General features: G+C 39.6%; 1 protein-coding gene across 8 annotated transcripts in view; it reads right to left on the bottom strand.

The window, feature by feature from the left end:
• CAMSAP2 (calmodulin regulated spectrin associated protein family member 2) overlaps positions 1-19304 on the bottom strand; it is a 177499-nt gene that overhangs the window by 55763 nt on the left and 102432 nt on the right. For 6 of the 8 annotated variants that reach the window (XR_004646813.1, XM_034778806.1, XM_034778807.1 and 3 more), the window contains exons 5-7: positions 15542-15574; positions 11656-11797; positions 6387-6526 (exon numbers count right to left, since the gene is read on the bottom strand). Coding sequence is in view for 7 of the 8 variants with exons in the window: in XM_034778806.1 (XP_034634697.1) it covers positions 6387-6526; positions 11656-11797; positions 15542-15574 (315 nt within the window). In the remaining variant the exon portion in view is untranslated. The remainder of the gene's footprint in view (positions 1-6386; positions 6527-11655; positions 11798-15541; positions 15575-19304) is intronic. The other 2 variants (XM_034778808.1, XM_034778809.1) reach the window with 1 other exon arrangement.

The raw sequence follows: 19304 nt of genomic DNA, 5'->3' as shown, positions 1-19304 counted from the left end.
GTCCTCAGGCTTCATGGGGTATCGCAGAAAAAGTCAGACACGAGGGAGAACTGTTCTGGCGTCCAAAATGTAAATTGAGCACAAGGCTATTCTACTTAGTTCTTCTCCAGATTTAGGCCAGATCTACACTAAAAAGTTAGGTCAAGCCAGCTACATTGCCCAGGAGTATGCAAAATCCACACACCTGAGCAACATAGTGAAGATGATCTAAGCTCTGGGGTAGATAGTGCTAGATCATGCAAGAATTTTTGCATCAACCTTGCTACTGCCTCTTGGGGAGGTGGATTAACTACAGCAACAGAATAACCCCTCCGTCGCTGTAGTGCAGTGCTCCCCAACCTTTTCGCGGCCCCCAACCTCTTTGTGGCCAGTAGAACATTCATGTTTTCAGAAGAGTGTGGCGGGCGCCAACAATTTTTCAAGGCTTATTTTGTATTTGTACATTAAATAATACGAAAAACATCATATTTAATATTACATAATATATGAATCCAGAAAGAAGCCGGAGAGAAGCCATGAGGACAGAGAACACCGGCGCCTGCAGCCCCGGAGTACTCTGTCCCCAGCAGGCGCGGGGCCCCGGCTTCTCTCCCCTGCTGGGCACTAGGCGGGCCCCGCGCTTGCCTGGGACTGAGAACACCAGGGCCCGCAGCCTGCAGCCCCGGAGTTCTCTGTCCCCGTTAGGCGCGGGGCCGCGGCTTCTCTCCCCTGGTGGGCATTAGGCGGGTGCACATAAATGCCCCGGCGGGCGCCACTGCTGTAGTGAGTGTCTACATGGAAGTGCTACAGGGGCGCAGCACTGTGTTTTAAGTGTGGATATAGCCTTACGGACTGGAATCTTGTTGATCAGACCTGGCAACATCCTATACGCATGCTATATTTTTAAAGTATATGTCCTAGCTTTAAAGGGAGGTAGCCTTTGTAGGACACTGAAGCAATATTCCCTGAATCTCCTGTTTAACTGTGAAGCCTCAGACCATAACAAGATGGTTTGGAAAGATGGATATATTTAATCACAACAGAACACAGGAAGTCAGAGTAGAGTACCTTGCTTCCTTTCAAGGGCTGCACTAGAAACTCCATGTCCATCCTGGAGGCTCAACTGTGATTTGTGCCACTGCTTTCCCCTAAAATGCACTTTCTGCTGGCAGTTTGCTTCTTTTTGTTACTTATGGCAACAATATCAGAGATTAACTGATTTTTTATAAGATAATATCACTACCTACTGTGCAGTCTTATTCACTTGACAAGTTGCAACAGCTAGGCCATACACATTGAGGCCAGGAAATGTACTGAAACTTCTGCCCAACCTTCTGCCCTTTCACAAAGAAAGGTGTAAGCATGTTAGAAATCCTAATTTACTGTATTAATGATTGTTACTAAGCCCAAGGAGTGAAGTTCAACAAGTACAAGGAAATTGTTTGCTGCTTCTGCAACTGGTGGAAGATGAAATTGGGAGGAAGCAGACTGCTGGATTGCATTAAGTCTTCTGAAGATATGTACATTACATATATTTATGTTATACTTCATCTGTTAGCAAATTTTAAAATAACTATTCTAAAATGTATTATATTGAAGCATTTAATCCTGCCCTTAACATATATAATTTGTTTTTAAATCACTTTGCTTCTTATACAGAAAAGGGATCAAAACTACGAGCTAAAAGATAATCAATTTATGATAGTTTCCCTGAGGTACAAAGGAATCACACTGCATTTTATAAGCTGGAGACAGAAATATGTCAGCCTGGTGATCTGCAGGCTATGTATACTGCAGAAATGATGCAAACCATCCCCCTGCTGGCAAGTGGCAGTGCATTACTCAAAGGAAACAGCATATTCCATTATACTCTTCTAGTCAAAGAGATTCAATAAGGAAAACAAGCTGTATGAGCAGGACAGGGGCTAGGATACATTGATAAAATCAGAGCAAAAAGCTGCAAAAGCAGGCTATTGTTTTAAACTTATACAATAATATATACTATCATGTGGCAGTTAAATTTAAAAACTACTTTTTTCCATGAAAATTCTCTTTGGAAGAATCAGCATATAGAAAATAATTTTATAGATTTGCATCACACACTGATATCATTCCTAGTCAGTTTCTAGAATGAGAAAACAATTTGCTGTACTATACAGCATTTTAATATGTTGTGCGATATTTAAGGTTTCTGCTCACAACACGAGCTTTTTCAAAGGGATTCGTCAAGGGAGCATATATTCTTATTAGAAGTTACTCCCAATGGATATCCTGGGAAACTTGGAAAGCCCTCGTCTTAACTGTGAATTTATTTTTAAATCAGATGTCTTTTCCACACATGCAGAACAGAGCTTACAGCACCAGCTAGTGTTTCCCTGCCAAGACCTAGGAGGAAAACTTGGCAGCTTTTCTGTGTACCATTCTGTGTACCATTTACATCTAAATAGGTATCCGTACCACAAGAAACTTGTGAAAGCATGGCCACAATGAGCTTTTTCAATTTACAAATGTCCTAAATCTATGAAAGACCTAAATCCACTCTAAAGAAATTATTCAGATGCAGGAAAATTACTTAGTCTGTAGCATTTTTAAAGTGTATAATATAAGAAATTAATTTATAAAGAAAATATTTATATTCAAATATTTGTTCTCAAAGCTTTATATTGGATACTTATTTGAATCATTATACACTATGCACCTCCTGTACAAAAATAGCATTACTCATTGTCATGGATTAGCTTAACACAGCAGTAAGGAGTCATGGATTCCATATATTCCAGATAGCCAGGGCTGGGGGAAAGAGATCAAAATGCATGGAAGAAGTTCAACTCAAGATGGGATGAGCAGAAATTTGACATAGTGGGCAAGCCTGTTGTCCACTTTCTTTTGTCTGCTCCCACAATACAAGCAAATAGATATTCTAAGCAATAAGAGATAACAGTAGAACAAGCATGTCGATAGAGAGCAGTCTGTGATGTGGAAATTTGAAAATGCCAAAAGCTGACTCAAGTAGATGAAACTGGCTGCCTCTAGTAGCAACTAATGAAGTTTCAATATGTGAAGTAACAGAATAATCAGCAAGAGATGACCATACTTATACATTAGGGGACTGATTCTGCAGCTCTTACTGTGACAGGCAGTCCCATTAAAGTCAGTGTGACTACCCATATGAGTAGGGTTCCAGCAGAACAATATGCAGGCTTCCAGCCTTTCGACTCAGCTTGAGAAACTGCTGGAGATCATAAGAGCAGCAGTGAAGATGACTCAGTTATGCAGAAAACTGATTACATCCCATCTGCAATGGCTATGCTGATGTCACAAAAAGAATGTTTAATTCTTTGAAGACATTCAAAGAAGAATCTTAAGCAAAAAAGGGAAATATTTTAAATAGAGTCTTTAAAAAAAGAACAAAACACAAAAAGGAGAGTTACTTTTAGGGAAGAAACCATTTCAGCAGTTGTCTCCAATTCTCTAAACTGACCTTAAAGAAGATACCTGACTAGCAAAATGAGGCACATTTTTTTCTTACTCTCTTCTTTCGAGAAGAGGAGAGTTCATTATAAGAAAGCAGAGGTACCAAAAGAGTACCCAAAGCTCTGCTCAGTCTCTGTGAGATACCTCAGTATGTTCAAAGGATAAGCCTGAAAATATCTATTATAGAATCATACTGGTCACACTATCGTTACAGTCACGACAGAATTTCCATTGTAAGTCTCTGTTTTAAGCATATAACTTTCTGAAAAAAGACATGTTTTGCCCTGATATGCGTTTTCATTTTATAACTTGAAGAAAATCTATTCAGCTATTTTAATCACCCAAGCACAGAGAAAATGTTTTACAATCCCAGAAAATATTGCTGAGATACTTTTTGGCACTTGTAAACTAAAGAACAGTTTCATATTAAAAATTCAAACTTGGCATCTATGTAGTCCTGAAAGAATTAGAGTTTTGCCAAGTTAAGAGGAAGCTGTTAAGAAATAAATCTATAAAATGAATAAAAACAGTACTGTGTATGCACATATCTATTTTCCTTAGTGCAATGGTTTAGCTAAATCAGTTTAGTTAGGCCAGTGCAATCCCCTATATTGATATTCTAAGGGCAGAGAGAGGTAGTAGCTATGTAGCTCTCCCGTCAACAAAGCGCTGTCTACGGGGGGGGGGGGGGGGCTAAGGTTGGTATAACTACGTTGCTCCGGGGTGTGGATTTCTCACACCCCTGAGCAACGCAGTTATACCAAACTAAGAGTGTAGTGGAGACCTGGCCTAAGGCAACTATGTCATGCTGGCATAAAACTGTAGAGTACACCTCTACCCCAATATAACGCGGTCCTCGGGAGCCAAAAATCCCGTTATAGATGAAACCCCGTTATATTGGGGTAGCGGTGGCAGGGCTCCAGTGGTGATTTAAAAAGCCCGGGGCTCCCCACAGTGGCCAGAGCTCTGAGCCCTTTAAAGCGCTGCCAGAACCCCACTGCCAGAGCCCCGGGGTAGTGGCAGCAGGGCTCCAGCGGTGATTTATAGGGCCTGGGGCTCCCCGCAGCAGCCAGAGCCCCGGGCCCTTTAAAGCGCCACCCGAGCCCCGCTGCCAGAGCCCCGGGGTTACAGCACTATATATGAGCCCGCGTTATATCGGGCTGTGTTATATCGGGGTAGAGGTGTAGATGCAGCCTACCTGACAGAAGGTGTGTTTCTGTTGGCGTATGAAGACCATCCTCCTAAGCAAAGTTAGCTATGTCGACAGAAGCACATTTCCATCGACACAACTGGGTACACTGGGGATTAGGTCAGGATAGCTATGTAGGTCAGGGTGTTGTTTTTTTCACATCTCTGACTAACACGGCTATGTCAACCTAACTTTTAAGTGTAGACCAAGTCTTATTTTGATTTAAGAGTAGTTTATTTCAATTTAGCTTAAATCTGTTTTTAATTAAGTTAAACCGAAATAACCCTGGGTTTAAACCAAAATAAGAGTGTCCACACAGCGTTTTGAACTGGCTTAACTGAAAAGGTTTAAAATCACACCTTAAGTTAAACTGGTATAATGCTGCATGTAAACAAGCCCTTAGTGACTAAGGCGTGGTCCAGTCACAGATTTTGTGGTAATATGTCAACTAGGGATGTGATGTTTTAGCATTACAGTTATATCAGTATGACCCCTATTGTGAACACAGCTATATTGGTACAAAGGTGCCCTATAGCTGTATAGTTTATTCCCCTTCCCCAATGGAACAAGCTATACCTATTAAAAGCACATTTATGCCAATATCAGTGCATCCACAATCGGGGGCATGGGGAAGGCACTGCCTCATGTTAACTACAATGTGTGTATGCAGATGAGGGCTGAAGTACACAGCAACAGCTCAAATCTGGAAGATGCTAAGTGCTCCTGTGAACTGCTAAACACCTTCATCTGGGTGAAGTTAGTGGCAGCTGAAGGTGCTCTGCACTTAGCAGAAATGAGCCCTAAATGCAGTTATTCAGATAACACCACACACATTAATTACAATTATATGTAGAATTCTGTATACCTATGAAAAGACTCAAACACTTACTTGAATCTCATACCATACTTTATAATGAACATACATGCTGTGAAATTCAATACAGTTTTCTGTTTTAAGGTAAGGAAATGAAATATACACAACTACAAATGATGTGCATAAGTGTTAGATTTTTAAATTAAATTAATTCAGGAAATTCAAAGTTATGGTCTGCAGAGCAACCATAGCCTATCAAATAAAGATAGCACATACACATGTAAAACACAGAACTTAACACTGTACACCTCTACCCTGATATAACACGAATTCGGATATAACGCGGTAAAGCAGTGCTCCGGGGGGGGGGGGGGGCTGCGCACTCCAGTGGATCAAAGCAAGTTCAATATAACGCCCATAACGCGGTAAGATTTTTTGGCTCCCGAGGACAGCATTCTATCAAGGCGGAGGTGTATATGTATTTTATATTTCTGTACAGATGGACAAAGGGAGATGAGTTAGTTATTTTAGAAACTATAACTTTAAATTTTCCTAAGTTTTTCAAACTATAGTGTGTCACAGCCATCATAACTCTCAATTACATGTTTAAAGAAATATTGCAGATTGTGTGTTTTTAATTAAGAGAGAACAAAGTTATGACAGTCTGCCCAAAATTAAAGTTTTACCTGTTCTCCTTTTAAAGATATATTTACATTTCAAGGTCAATAATAACCATCAAAAATAAGGTGATATGTGCAGCTCAAACATGCATTTATATGCACATTATAATGTAATCACCATGTCCCAACAAATGCAGTATCCTTTTTCGCTGAACCACATAGCAATAGACCTAAAAGCAGTTAAAATAACATTACTAAAGCAGATCAGAAGAAATCTCATGTTCAAAAAAAAAAAATTTTTTTTTTTTACCTTTACTGAAGCAGCAGCATAGAGCATATCTTCAAGAGTGAAATGGCAACACTGGTTCAAATATTCCTGACAAAATTCTTGTATGAGCTGTAGATTATATAAGCTATCAGCCAATGACATGGTCTCCTTCAAACAAACATCTAAAATGAAAGCAGAAACAGAAAAAGTTAAGCATAGCTACAGATCTGAAAATAAAAGCCTTACATATAATAAGTGCTACGCATTTTGGAGGTAGATTCAAAAATGAAAAATATTTGTCAAAAGGAATTTTTGAAAAATCAAGTTTTGAATTAGATTTTAATTTCAGAATCTTGAGTTATGTCATCTTACATTTTATTCCATTGCATTTTTATAGGTTTGTTTTTATGCTATCGAAGTAGATTAACATCTTGAATACTTTCTAAAACACGCTATGATTGGTTTTTTTGGGGAAATTATAATTATAAATTATGATTTTTAATGACCCTTGCTGAAAATAAGTTATGATCTAACTCAACCCATTTATTATTTTGAGACCATCACAAACATAACTGTATAATTTAAATATATTGTACTGATTACAGTATCCCTCTTGCATAGGTTTTAAATGCTCAGATACTAGTAGTAAGGTAAATGGAATTACACATCTGTTACTGGAGTTCTCCAAGCATATTTATTTCTTATCACTGAACAGCCACTCTTGAGAGAATGTGCCTCAACATCACAAACTCTGGCTTCACCTATAAAAGCAATATCAGTTTGGGCACCATATACTCTCTTTTTTGGAGCCAATTGTTCAAAATGAGTTTAATACAAGGAATTGCAGGCCCTGATGCCCTCATTTCCTTTTACTATTCAAAATACCATTTATAGTCACAGAAGTGGTAATGGGTAGATCAGTGTGGTTCTGACACTGCAATATACTCTACATACCATGTACAGCTGAGTAACTTTCCTTTCTCCTTCAATAATTGTCTTTTAAGAGATAGACTAACAGTAATAACTCCCTAGAGAAGTTCTTAAAGAATGAGGTCCTGAAGGAAATAAAAAGGAAAGAATATAAGCATCAGACTTTATTACTAAATTGAGGGAGTATAGCTAAGTGAAGATGTGAACCAAGTTTTATGTGGTAATGTGATGGGGTGGACTAGGTCCTGATGTCCCCTGCTGGAGGCCTCGTGGCCCTGCCACACCCCGCCCCAGAAAAGGGCAGGAGAGGGTCCTCTGAGCTGCCTAGAGCGGCTGTGTGGGAAGCAGCCAATCAGGGCCCAGCAGGTCAGTATAGGAAGAGCTGCAGGACCAGAGTGAGTTCAGTTCCTTGCTACAGCTGGAGGAGAGTAGATGGTGGTCCAGGCTGGCTGCTGGGACTCCACAAGGACAAGACCCTGAGATAAGGGTGAAGAATATGCAGGAGCCATGGGGAAGGGGCCAGGGAATTATAGCAGCAACACAGTTTATTTAAAAGGACATCGTGGACAGCTGCTATCTACAGGGTCCCTGGACTGGGACCCGGAGTAAAAGGCAGACCCAGCTCCCCTCTACCAGCCACTGGAAAAGGGGCCTGGACTTTGATACACCCAGAAGGGGAACTAAACTCTTTTAATGGCCCACGTGAAGAGCTGGGGTCAGAAAGGCCCTGAGAGGGCAAAGACATTGCCTCCAGGGAAGGAGCCCTGGGGCACTAAGAGAGGCCCCTGGTGGACTCGTACTCTGAAAGGGGTTTGTGGTGCTTTTATCTCACAGACAGATTGTATATGACTTGGCTGGAGGGCCGAGTCACCAAAGACCAACCACCAACAGAGAGAGAAAGAGAGAGAGAGTGAGTGTAGGCACACGCACTCAGTCAGGGGGTGCTCGCGAGAGGTGAGTGACCCTGTTACAGGCAGCTTTACAAATTTCAGGGTGGAGACATTTCTCCAGCATTCCGTGGAAGCTGTCTTACAACTATTAGGATGGGCTACCTGGTAGAGGGACTTATGTTGTTCATAGATAGACATTAATCATTTAGATAAATCTTTCAACTGATCTTTCAACTGAAACTGATACCAACTTGAATATGGCCGCAAATGCAAAAAAATCTTGAAACCAACAAAAAAAATTCTTTCTTCATCAGGCAACAAATCACTTTTAAACTGAAAATATTCAGGTTTAATTTCTTCTGTTACATTTGGTTTGGGATAAAGACCACAAGGGACCAACTAACTAAGATGGAATTTAGGATGTGGAGATAGCATCTACTTGACCTTACAGAACAAGATGAAAGGAGGATCTGGCATAAGCAGCCTCACTCAGCCTGTTTGTTGATCTAATAGCTACTGAGAATGCAGCTTTCAGCGACAGGGGAATAAAAGTGGTCTTGTCAGGACTGAGTTCTAATCTCAGGAAGGTAAAGCCTCACACTAGAAGATATACAAAAATAATGCCCTATTGATAGTCAGATGAAGAAAAACTATTGTTCCCTGGAGTGGAATCATAGAATCATAGAATATCAGAGTTGGAAGGGACCTCAAGAGGTCATCTAGTCCAACCCCCTGCTCAAAGCAGGACCAATTCCCAGCTAAATCATCCCAGCCAGGGCTTTGTCAAGCCGGGCCTTAAAAACCTCCAAGGAAGGAGACTCCACCACCTCCCTAGGTAACGCATTCCAGTGTTTCACCACCCTCCTAATGAAATAGTTTTTCCTGATATCCAACCTGGACCTCCCCCACTGCAACTTGAGACCATTGCTCCTTGTTCTGTCATCTGCCACCACTGAGAACAGCCGAGCTCCATCCTCTTTGGAACCCCCCTTCAGGTAGTTGAAGGCTGCTATCAAATCCCCCCTCATTCTTCTCTTCTGGAGACTAAACAATCCCAGTTCCCTCAGCCTCTCCTCATAAGTCATGTGCTCCAGACCCCTAATCATTTTTGTTGCCCTCCGCTGGACTCTTTCCAATGTTTCCACATCCTTCTTGTAGTGTGGGGACCAAAACTGGACACAGTATTCCAGATGAGGCCTCACCAATGTCGAATAAAGGGGAACGATCACGTTCCTCGATCTGCTGGCAATGCCCCTACTTATACAGCCCAAAATGCCGTTAGCCTTCTTGGCAACAAGAGCACACTGTTGACTCATATCCAGCTTCTCGTCCACTGTGACCCCTAGGTCCTTTTCTGCAGAACTGCTACCTAGCCATTCGGTCCCTAGTCTGTAGCAGTGCATGGGATTCTTCCGTCCTAAGTGCAGGACTCTGCACTTGTCCTTGTTGAACCTCATCAGGTTTTTTTCGGCCCAATCCTCTAATTTGTCTAGGTCCCTCTGTATCCAATCCCTACCCTCTAGTGTATCTACCACGCCTCCTAGTTTAGTGTCATCTGCAAACTTGCTGAGAGTGCAGTCCACACCATCCTCCAGATCATTAATAAAGATATTAAACAAAACCGGCCCCAGGACCGACCCTTGGGGCACTCCGCTTGAAACCGGCTGCCAACTAGACATGGAGCCATTGATCACTACCCGTTGAGCCCGACGATTTAGCCAGCTTTCTATCCACCTTACAGTCCATTCATCCAGCCCATACTTCTTTAACTTGGCGGCAAGAATACTGTGGGAGACCGTATCAAAAGCTTTGCTAAAGTCAAGGAATAACGCATCCACTGCTTTCCCCTCATCCACAGAGCCAGTTATCTCATCATAGAAGGCAATTAGGCTAGTCAGGCACGACTTCCCCTTCGTGAATCCATGCTGACTGTTCCTGATCACTTTCCTCTCCTCTAAATGTTTCATAATTGATTCCTTGAGGACCTGCTCCATGATTTTTCCAGGGACTGAGGTGAGGCTGACTGGCCTGTAGTTCCCCGGATCCTCCTTCTTCCCTTTTTTAAAGATGGGCACTACATTAGCCTTTTTCCAGTCATCTGGGACCTCCCCCGATCGCCATGAGTTTTCAAAAATAATGGCTAATGGCTCTGCAATCTCACCCGCCAACTCCTTTAGCACCCTCGGATGCAGCGCATCCGGCCCCATGGACTTGTGCAAGATTATGATAAATTGCTAAAAGCAGCCAGGTACGTTTTTTTTTTTTTTTTTAATTAAAAGAAAGCAAGTAGTCCAGAATACAACAAATGAGAAGACATTGGGTCTATGTTTCTGCTTTTTCCCTATTTATTAAAGCTTCTCCATTTTAGTGCATACCCTTCTGGTAGCTGGTATCCTTAATTCCAAAATGGTGCTTCCCATGTGAACATTCAAATCTAATAAGTGTCAAGAATAATAGAGTTAGATAGAGTATGCCTCAATAAAAACTTTATATTTTTAATGTTTTCTATGGTTCTCACAGTAGGACCTGATCACCTCTGACTTTATTTTCGAGACAAAAGGGGAGACTTCACATGCATATTTTAAAAGGGTAAATGGAATATTATGGCTAGGAGATCCAAACAATAAAACTGGTGATATTAAGCTAGGGATTTGAGGATGACATGAGCCCTGTCTTGCTTCACTGTTCTGAAAAACAGAGAGTTGAGGAATCTGTGGGAAGGCATACATGAGATTCCAACTCCAGGCCTAAAAAATGCATCAGTCAGAAATTCTGAATCTCTACCTGTTTTCAAACAGTAAGTGGGCAAGGTGTTAGCACTGGAAGCAAAGACCCAAAGAGTTAGCATCCATGGCAGTTCTGGTTTCAACCCTTCTCTGGTCAGACACACTAGACAATAACCGCACGTGCCTGGATTTGACACTTACATAACTTGAAAGCCAACTTTTTCCATCTCATAAACCAAGAGCGACTGGAATTTTTCTTTCTTAATCTGGAGGCCTGTAGTACTGAAGGCATTCTTTGGAATGGTTTTGCATAGGGATTTCACACTTCAGATCTGAGCAAACCTGAGATCCATGTGCATGATCCCAACAAGGCTGAAGCTTTCATGGGGAGAACAGAAGGTTAGAGAATGACCAAGGAGGACTGGATGCCAAGACACTTTAGGCACCGAAGGATGTGCTCTCAAGAGTGAGGAATCTGCCAAAACAGTTCCTTACGGAATTATCTTTACAAACTTATATTTGCTTGGTGATTTATAGATAGTAATGGTAAACATAATATTGGGAGATACCACGGTAAGTAGTGCTTTCTCTTTAAAAACTGAAATTTTATGCACGAGTCAGAGCTTTTAAGAAACTCTCAAATTTTACCTCTTCTGTATCTATGCTATTCAATGCCACCATTCTAATGTATACTGAAGAAAAAGCCATTTTAACTTGCATCACCATCTTTTTAATGGCAGAGAATCATCTAACATACACACTCACCCTCCAGTTTGACAATATCAGGACAGTAGAAGTGGATCAGAGCAGCTAAAGCACAACCATCTGTACCATCCTTCAGCAGATTTTCTACCAATGGAATGCAAGGCAGCTGCTTAAGCAGTGTTTGCTCCTTCCTGTAACGAGCCTACCATGTAGAAAGAGGAGATTAAAATAGACATATGCTCAGAAACATATGTGAAAACAGATTTGTACTGTAGATTCTGTGTTCCATTAGTGAAAAGGCATTAAGTAATATCAAGTGAGTCACCATTTTGTCAGTGGTTACTTTCTGTAGATTAATATTTATGCTAAACAAATAGGCAAAATGTAGATAGATTTAAAAGGAAATAAGCCCATATGATAATATTGCAACTTTCATTCAAAACTACTGTGCTACCAAGGTTTGATCAAATACATACAATATTCTAATTCACTCTGAAATCAGATAATTCATTTATCACTATTAGGAGAATAACCTACAAATAGTGGAATTCAATTTCATAAGCATTCAAAAATTACTTATTTGTCTAACATAACGGGCCAAATCCTCAGCTGGTGTAACTCTGCATTGCTCCTTGAAAGTGAACTGAGCTATGCAATATGCACCACATGAGGATCTGGGCCAATACGTGCTTCAGTTATAACAGACCTGCTGCCAAGTTCAAAAGTAGAGAAATCTGGATTTGATCAGCTCCATTTTAATTTTACTCTGTGTCATACAGACAACAGTGCATTTAGGAAAGGATTTATGGTCAAGATTACTAGGGTAAAAGAACATTACAAAAGGAAAACATTTAGAAAAGAAACTTTTTTTTTGCTCTAATTTCATATTGGTCATTCTTAGTGTGTCTTCTCACATCCTCTGGGGTGGCAGATTAAAAAAAAAAAAGAACGTATAAGATGATGTATTTACTAACTTGTTGATATGACTTACTGAGTAACTGACCTTTTAATTTTCAGATACTACAGAAAGTTTACAATCTGTCCTCATACCTAAGTGCTTATTATGATGCTAATTATGATGTCAAGAATATCTCTGAGCTAACTAATTTTATGTTTAAGTTATGTATATATTTAGATGGAATCCAAGGGCTCTCTTTTGAGGTTCTGAGAATTCACTCACTCTAACCCTGAAAATTATTCTTTTGGTGAGAACTGGATGGGATTCCATTCGGTGCATTTCCGTGTCTCTCTTAAATTGGCCAAAATGGGGGATTATTGAGCGATGTAGAATTCCCAAACTGTATTACCTTGTGGAGAGATACCAGTACTCTGAACTGAAGACAAGTCTTTATTATAGCACACCAGAATGGCCCAGATAACTTTTAACCAGTTAGTATTTTAATATTTAAAGAGTAAGTTTTAAAGCTTTACTTCAAGCTTGAAATGTGGTGACACTATTGCATGAAGTATGTTGTATGAAGATACAAATGGCAGAAGACAGTTTCCCCTTGCTATGGCAGACTTCTGAAAATGCTAAACAAAATGTGTTTATCTTTCATGTATTATAAATATGCATATGTTAGTAACACTTTAAATTACCTATATTTAAGCAAGACATTTTTCTTACTGTCAGAGCTTTTTCCTCCCCCTCCAACTTGCAATTCTTCACTCATGACAATCTAATCCACTGTCATGGAAATCACTATAATGTCACAAATATAGAATTATGCTTTTCCTCCATGGAAATGGTTTAGAAATGAAGTGTAAGGAGAAATGTTTTACATAGATTTGATTTTATTATTAGACAACAATAGCAAAGAAGATACAGTAACAAAAAATATACAGACTGGCTCAAAAAATATACAGACTGGCTCAAAAATCATAATTAAAAATTTCTCCCAAGAATTTAATATATTGTTTTAAAAACAAAGTCTCTCAATTTTGTTTAAAGAACATTTTAAAGTTGTTTTAAATATAGAGTACAATGCCTGGTTTAGCAGCATATCACGATATGCCACCACACAATGACTTTCTGGGAGAAAGCTTCCTGTCACTTAAATGATGATTCAGGTTGCCTTAGAAACATTGTCTATAGACTTCTCTTGGAAACTATGTCAAACCTTTAAGGTAGACCTGGAAGAAGATGGTTGTTTGAGAGAGTAGAAATACCCAACTTCAGGAAAAATAAGTTAAAATATAGTCAAATCTACTACATTGCTCAAGGTATATTTTGTATCATGTTTTAATAGGAATTTATTCAGCATTTGATAAAGAAGGCAACAGATGTTATGCTACTTCAAGTTACTGTGTAGCCACCAGTGACTGTTTTTTTACTTTTAATTTGGAAGAAAATCTCTTTTAATCATTTAGAAAGCGTGATGATAAACATGGTCATAACAAAATATAACACCTCAACATGCTAGTACCATATTTATCAAAAGATGGGTACAGGACTGCTTTTAATAACTGCACGGCAAATATATATGATGTTTCTAATATACTGCTGGGGAACTATCGGTAAACTAATACCTTATGCAAAAACAGCAATAACAAAAGGTTTATTCTGAAACAGCTCTTCACTAGCATTCTGGTTTAATGGAAATATTGTATGTCAGATTATGATGTGAGATGTAGTTTATTTTCTAGGTCTGTAATGACCATACAGAGCCCACTTGTGGCTTTACTCCTCTATGTTAGTTATGTTGTTGTCCTTTCATTCCTGAAATAAGAACATTTAAATGGTATTATGTAGTCCAAAACTGAATATTCTCTTTAAATATATGTAGATAGCAATGCAGAGCGGAAAAAAGACAACACTTCAGAGGAATTACTTTTATACTACAGACTCTTATGAATTTGGGTTCAATCAGCTAGAAATAGAACAGCTGTAGTCACTATTACAAACTGTTTTTTAATGCTGTTCTTTAGGCAATGGCCAAACTTTATTTACAGTAAGCAGTTGCCTAAGCACATTTTTCTCTCTTTGCAATATATAAACCATCTCTTATTAGTTAAAACAAAACTATCTGAGGGCCTGCCCAAGTGCTACATGTGTGATTTGATTGAAAGATCAAAAGTACATTTTTGGACAACAGAACAAAATGCAGTACAGCATTTACTTGAACATCTACAGACTAACTAAATCTCAAAGCAGCTCCATACCTATAGTATGGATTTATTGATGACAGAGAAAAGAGCATATTATCCTTATTGTTGAAGTGTAGCAAGGGGATATGTTAATTAAACTGCATACAATTTTAGTGCAAATTACAATACGATAAAGGAAAATGATCATCCCCAGAAGAGAGAGTATCAAGGAAATACATTTAGTTTGTTATTAATGAAGCACAGACTTACATTATTATGCTTTTATAATTTTAACAATAGGGGGACAACCAATGTTTTGCTCCCCTAAATACACATCACTAATTGAAAAGAGAGAAACTAGGATAAATGGTGTGTGTGATACACACTTTTAATAAGTGTCTAAAAACTTCAAATGCCACAAAGGTTGGCTTCTGTGGATCAACTTTCTTAATAAAGTACACAAGCAGCTCTGATTCACACTGAATAGGAGTTTGCATATGAACCAAGCAAAGAACCTTACTAGAGAGAGTACAGAGAGGGTATTTTATATTCTGAGGTGAGGTAAGAGAAGGAAACACACTGCACTATAAAAAGTAAAATATCATAACCACTACAGATGCATGTCAACTGTTCTTAAAGCAACTTGTGATCCAATATCATACCTTAAATTTTAATTTTCCCCAGATTATCTTGAAAGACTGGATTCTAAATTAGGTGAACCCTATGGACAGCAATCTACTATACTATAATCTAATCTATCTGAGATAAATGAAATGAATGAGTACACCAGCATGACATGGACAAACCCATTCTCATATAAAGCTATTAGATCAAAGGTGAAGCAGTTAGGCAAACTTACAGGAACCAGTTTCCAAAACCATTTGGTAGGAGACTTCAGAGGAAGCAGTAGAAAAAAGAAAAAACAAAAAGCAAAAGGAATTTTTTTTATCAGATTTTATAGTTTAACCTTACATAGCAATTTTGCTATAAACTCTCAGTTTCGTACAATGGTGTATTATAATTTCATAATAAATGCTATTGGCACTGTAACCTTCATACATGATGAAATGAAATTCTTTAATAGTAAAACTAATAATGGAATGATAGTTTTCAGTCTCTGTCAACAGAATAATTTTCCCACACTAAAAAGACACAGATTTTTAAATCATTATTATTTTATTTGATGTCCTCACACATCTAATTGCACTCAGGATATGCAATCAATTTTACCAAATGAGGAATTCATCTGAGACTATGATCAAAATGAAGTGACTCAGAACATAGAATATGCAAGCAAGCAAAAAAGGTAACGCAATGTATAGTAACGGGTCTAAACATGCTTGTATAGCAACATTACAAATGCCAGTGAGGTTTTTAACCATTAATTCCAATGCCAACAAGTAACATTTCATACAAGTTTAAAAATATTTTGTAAATATAGTCGTATGACAATGAGGGGTGCGGGCAATCATGTATTTGCAATTACAAGTCACATTAGCATCAGCTACATGATGGGCAATGACCTGAATGTACAACCTAGTTTTCAGGTGTGTAGTTTTCTTTCAGCTACTTCTAGGGAAGGTGGGGGGGGGAGGGATCAGAACTGGTGGATTTAATCATAATCAAATAGTCTATAAAATATATATGATAAAAGAGAGACCAAGTGACTAGATTTGCAAAGAATCAAAGTAAACTCACTCTAAATGCTTAATCCCAAACCCATTGAAAAAAAACAGTGGAAATTATTTCATTAATTTCAAAGGGTTTTAGATTAGTCCCTAATTGTGCTTATAGGTTTCAGAAAAATATTTATTACAAAAAAAAACAGTTACCTACCCGTACTGTAACTGTTGATTTTTTGAGATGTGGGTGCAGATGTGTATTCCACTCAGGTGCGCGAGCACCCAATGCATCAACACTGGAAACTTTTCCTAGCAGTACCAGTAGGGATGACGCTCATGCCCTCTGGCCCTTAATCCCTTCCCTGGCTATTTAATGGAAGTGCCACCCCAACCCCTCTCAGTTCCTTTGCTCCAAATGTCAAGACAAGACACTCCGATGCAGAGGGGCTGGAGGTTGGGTTGTGTCTCCACTCACATCTAGAAGAACAACAGTTATAGTACAAGTAACCATTTTTCCTTTGAGTGGTTGTAGATGTGTATTCCATTCAGTTGACTCACAAGCCATACTTTCAGGTGGTGGGACATGGAGTCTACTTCAACAACAACTGAAAAACTGCCTTTCCAAAGTTTGCATCTGACCTAGATGCAGAGCTAACAGTATAGTGCTTGATAAAAGTATATACCGAAGACTGGGCGGCAGCCTTGCCAATGTCCAGTATCAAAACAGCACTTAGGAACACTATCGATGTTGGTTGGGCCCTTATCAAATAAGTCCATAATCTCTGAGGAAGCATGGTTTGAGGAACAGCTACTTTATATGCTATTGTAATGCAGGAAGTTATCCACCTGGAAATCTGCCTAGAGTCTGCCTGACCCTTCCTTTGATCTGCATAGGAGACAAAAAATGAGGTGATGAATGAAAAAGCGTAGTCCTCTCTAGGTAAAACGCCAAGCATCATCTCATATCCAATGAATGAAGTTGCTGTTCATATGTATTTGAGTGTGGTTTAGAAAAGAATAGCAAAAATATTACTTGGTTAAGATGAAATTGGGAAACCACTTCCAACAAAAATTTTGGATGTGGCCATAGGGCCACTTTGTCTTTGAAAAACTGCATAAACTGCATATGTCATTATGGCCTGCAGTTCACTTACTCTCCTTGCAGTTTTTATAGCAAGAAGAAAGGCTGTCTTCTGGCACAGGAGGGACAGAGAACAGGTTGCCAGGGGCTCAAGTGAAGGCTCGATAACAGCAGTTAACATAGTATTAAGGTCTCACAAGGGAACCGGCTCTTTCACTGCCAGGTGGAGACTAATGACTTCTCCTAGAAATCTTGCTACCATGGTATTAGAGAAAATTGACTTCACTTGGATCAGAGGATGAAACGCCAAGATCACCTGTTACTGGACCTTCAAGGAGCTGAGAGACAGATCAGAAGACTGAAGGTGTAGCAGATACTTCAAAATGTCCCAAATGCAGGCTAGCCTTTGTCGAATCCCCGGGCTAGCGATCACATCAAAAGCCACTTCCACTTGGTCGAATAGGTAGCTCTTGTGGACGGTTTTCTATTACTGAATAGCACTAGCTTAACAGCTTCCAAACAGCATTCCTCCTCCTCCTCATCTAACCATGCAGCATCCATACCATGAGGTGTAGACTTCTGAACACTGGATGAAAAACTCAACTGTGGTGCTGAGTCATTAGATTATGATAAAGAGGAAGAGCGATGGGAGATCAAACCAACAGATTGAGTAGGTCAGAGAATCAACATTGCCTTGGCCAACCTGATGCAATAAGAATTAGTTTGGCATGATCCAACTTCAGATTAAGAATAATGAGGAATGAGTGGTACCGGGGAAAGGCATACATCAGTGTTGATCCCCAATTCAGATGGAAGGCATCTGTTAAGGAGCCTGGACTGAGACCTACTTGAGAGCAAAAAACTGATGGCACTTCTAGTTGTCTCTTGTTGCAAACTGGTCTATAATCAGGATGTCCCTTGTAAGAAGATGGAGCTCAGCACATCACTTGTGATTCTGGGAGAAATTCCTGCTGAGATGATTGGAGTAGTGATTCTGGACCCCAGTTAAATGAGCAGCTGCGGGAATTATACTTTCCTTGATGCAGAACTGCCAACATTTTATTGTATCCTAAGCTCATAATACATTGTGGTATTGTTGTTGGTGAGTATATGAACTGCTGCACCCCAATGTGATTCTGAAAGGCTGAGTAGGCATTTGTAAATGACTTGAAGCTCCAGGATGTTGATATGAAAGGAAGCCTCCTTTTCGACCACAAGCCCTGAATTTTCAGTGTTTCTAGATGAACTCCCCAACCTATTGAGGAGGCATTGGTGACTATAATCCTGGTTGTTGGAAAACAACTGAAGGGAATTCCCTGGCACATATTGCTCCCAACTATCCATCACTGTAAGAAGTCCAGGATCACTGGAGGCACTTGGACAAGCTTGTCCAACAACTGAAAACTCGGGCAATAAATCAACTTCATCCACGTTTGAAGAGGATGAAGGCACAATCTCACAGGCTGGACTACGTAAGTGCATGCAGCCATATGGTGTAGAACTTCAGGCATATATGGACTGTAGTTGAAGGTTAGGATTGAAGTGCCAGACACAGGTGACAAATTGCTTGAAACTGTTTGGCAGAATCACTCTCAACTTTATTAGTCTAGTAGGGACCTAATTCATCAGTTTGTTCAGTTAGCATTAATGTCAACATTCCTTTGTTCAAAATCAGACCCAGATGATCAAAGAGACAGTGTGAATTGATATTACAGAGGACTTGTTTTTTGGACTTGCCTCTCACTAACCAATTGTCCAGGTTTGGGCAGACAAGAATTCCTCTTTTTCTGAGATATGCTGCTACCAGAGTGAATCATTTGGTAAATACCCATGCCGTGGAGAAAAAGCCAAAGGGAAGCACAGTGTACTGATAAGGCTGACCTCCACTACAAATCTCATAAACCTCCTGTGACTTGGGA

The sequence above is a fragment of the Trachemys scripta genome, chromosome 8 (assembly GCF_013100865.1).
Source record: "Trachemys scripta elegans isolate TJP31775 chromosome 8, CAS_Tse_1.0, whole genome shotgun sequence".
Lineage (NCBI taxonomy): Eukaryota > Metazoa > Chordata > Testudines > Emydidae > Trachemys > Trachemys scripta.
The sequence above is the reverse complement of the archived record's forward strand: the minus strand, read 5'-3'. Positions and strand labels throughout refer to the sequence as shown.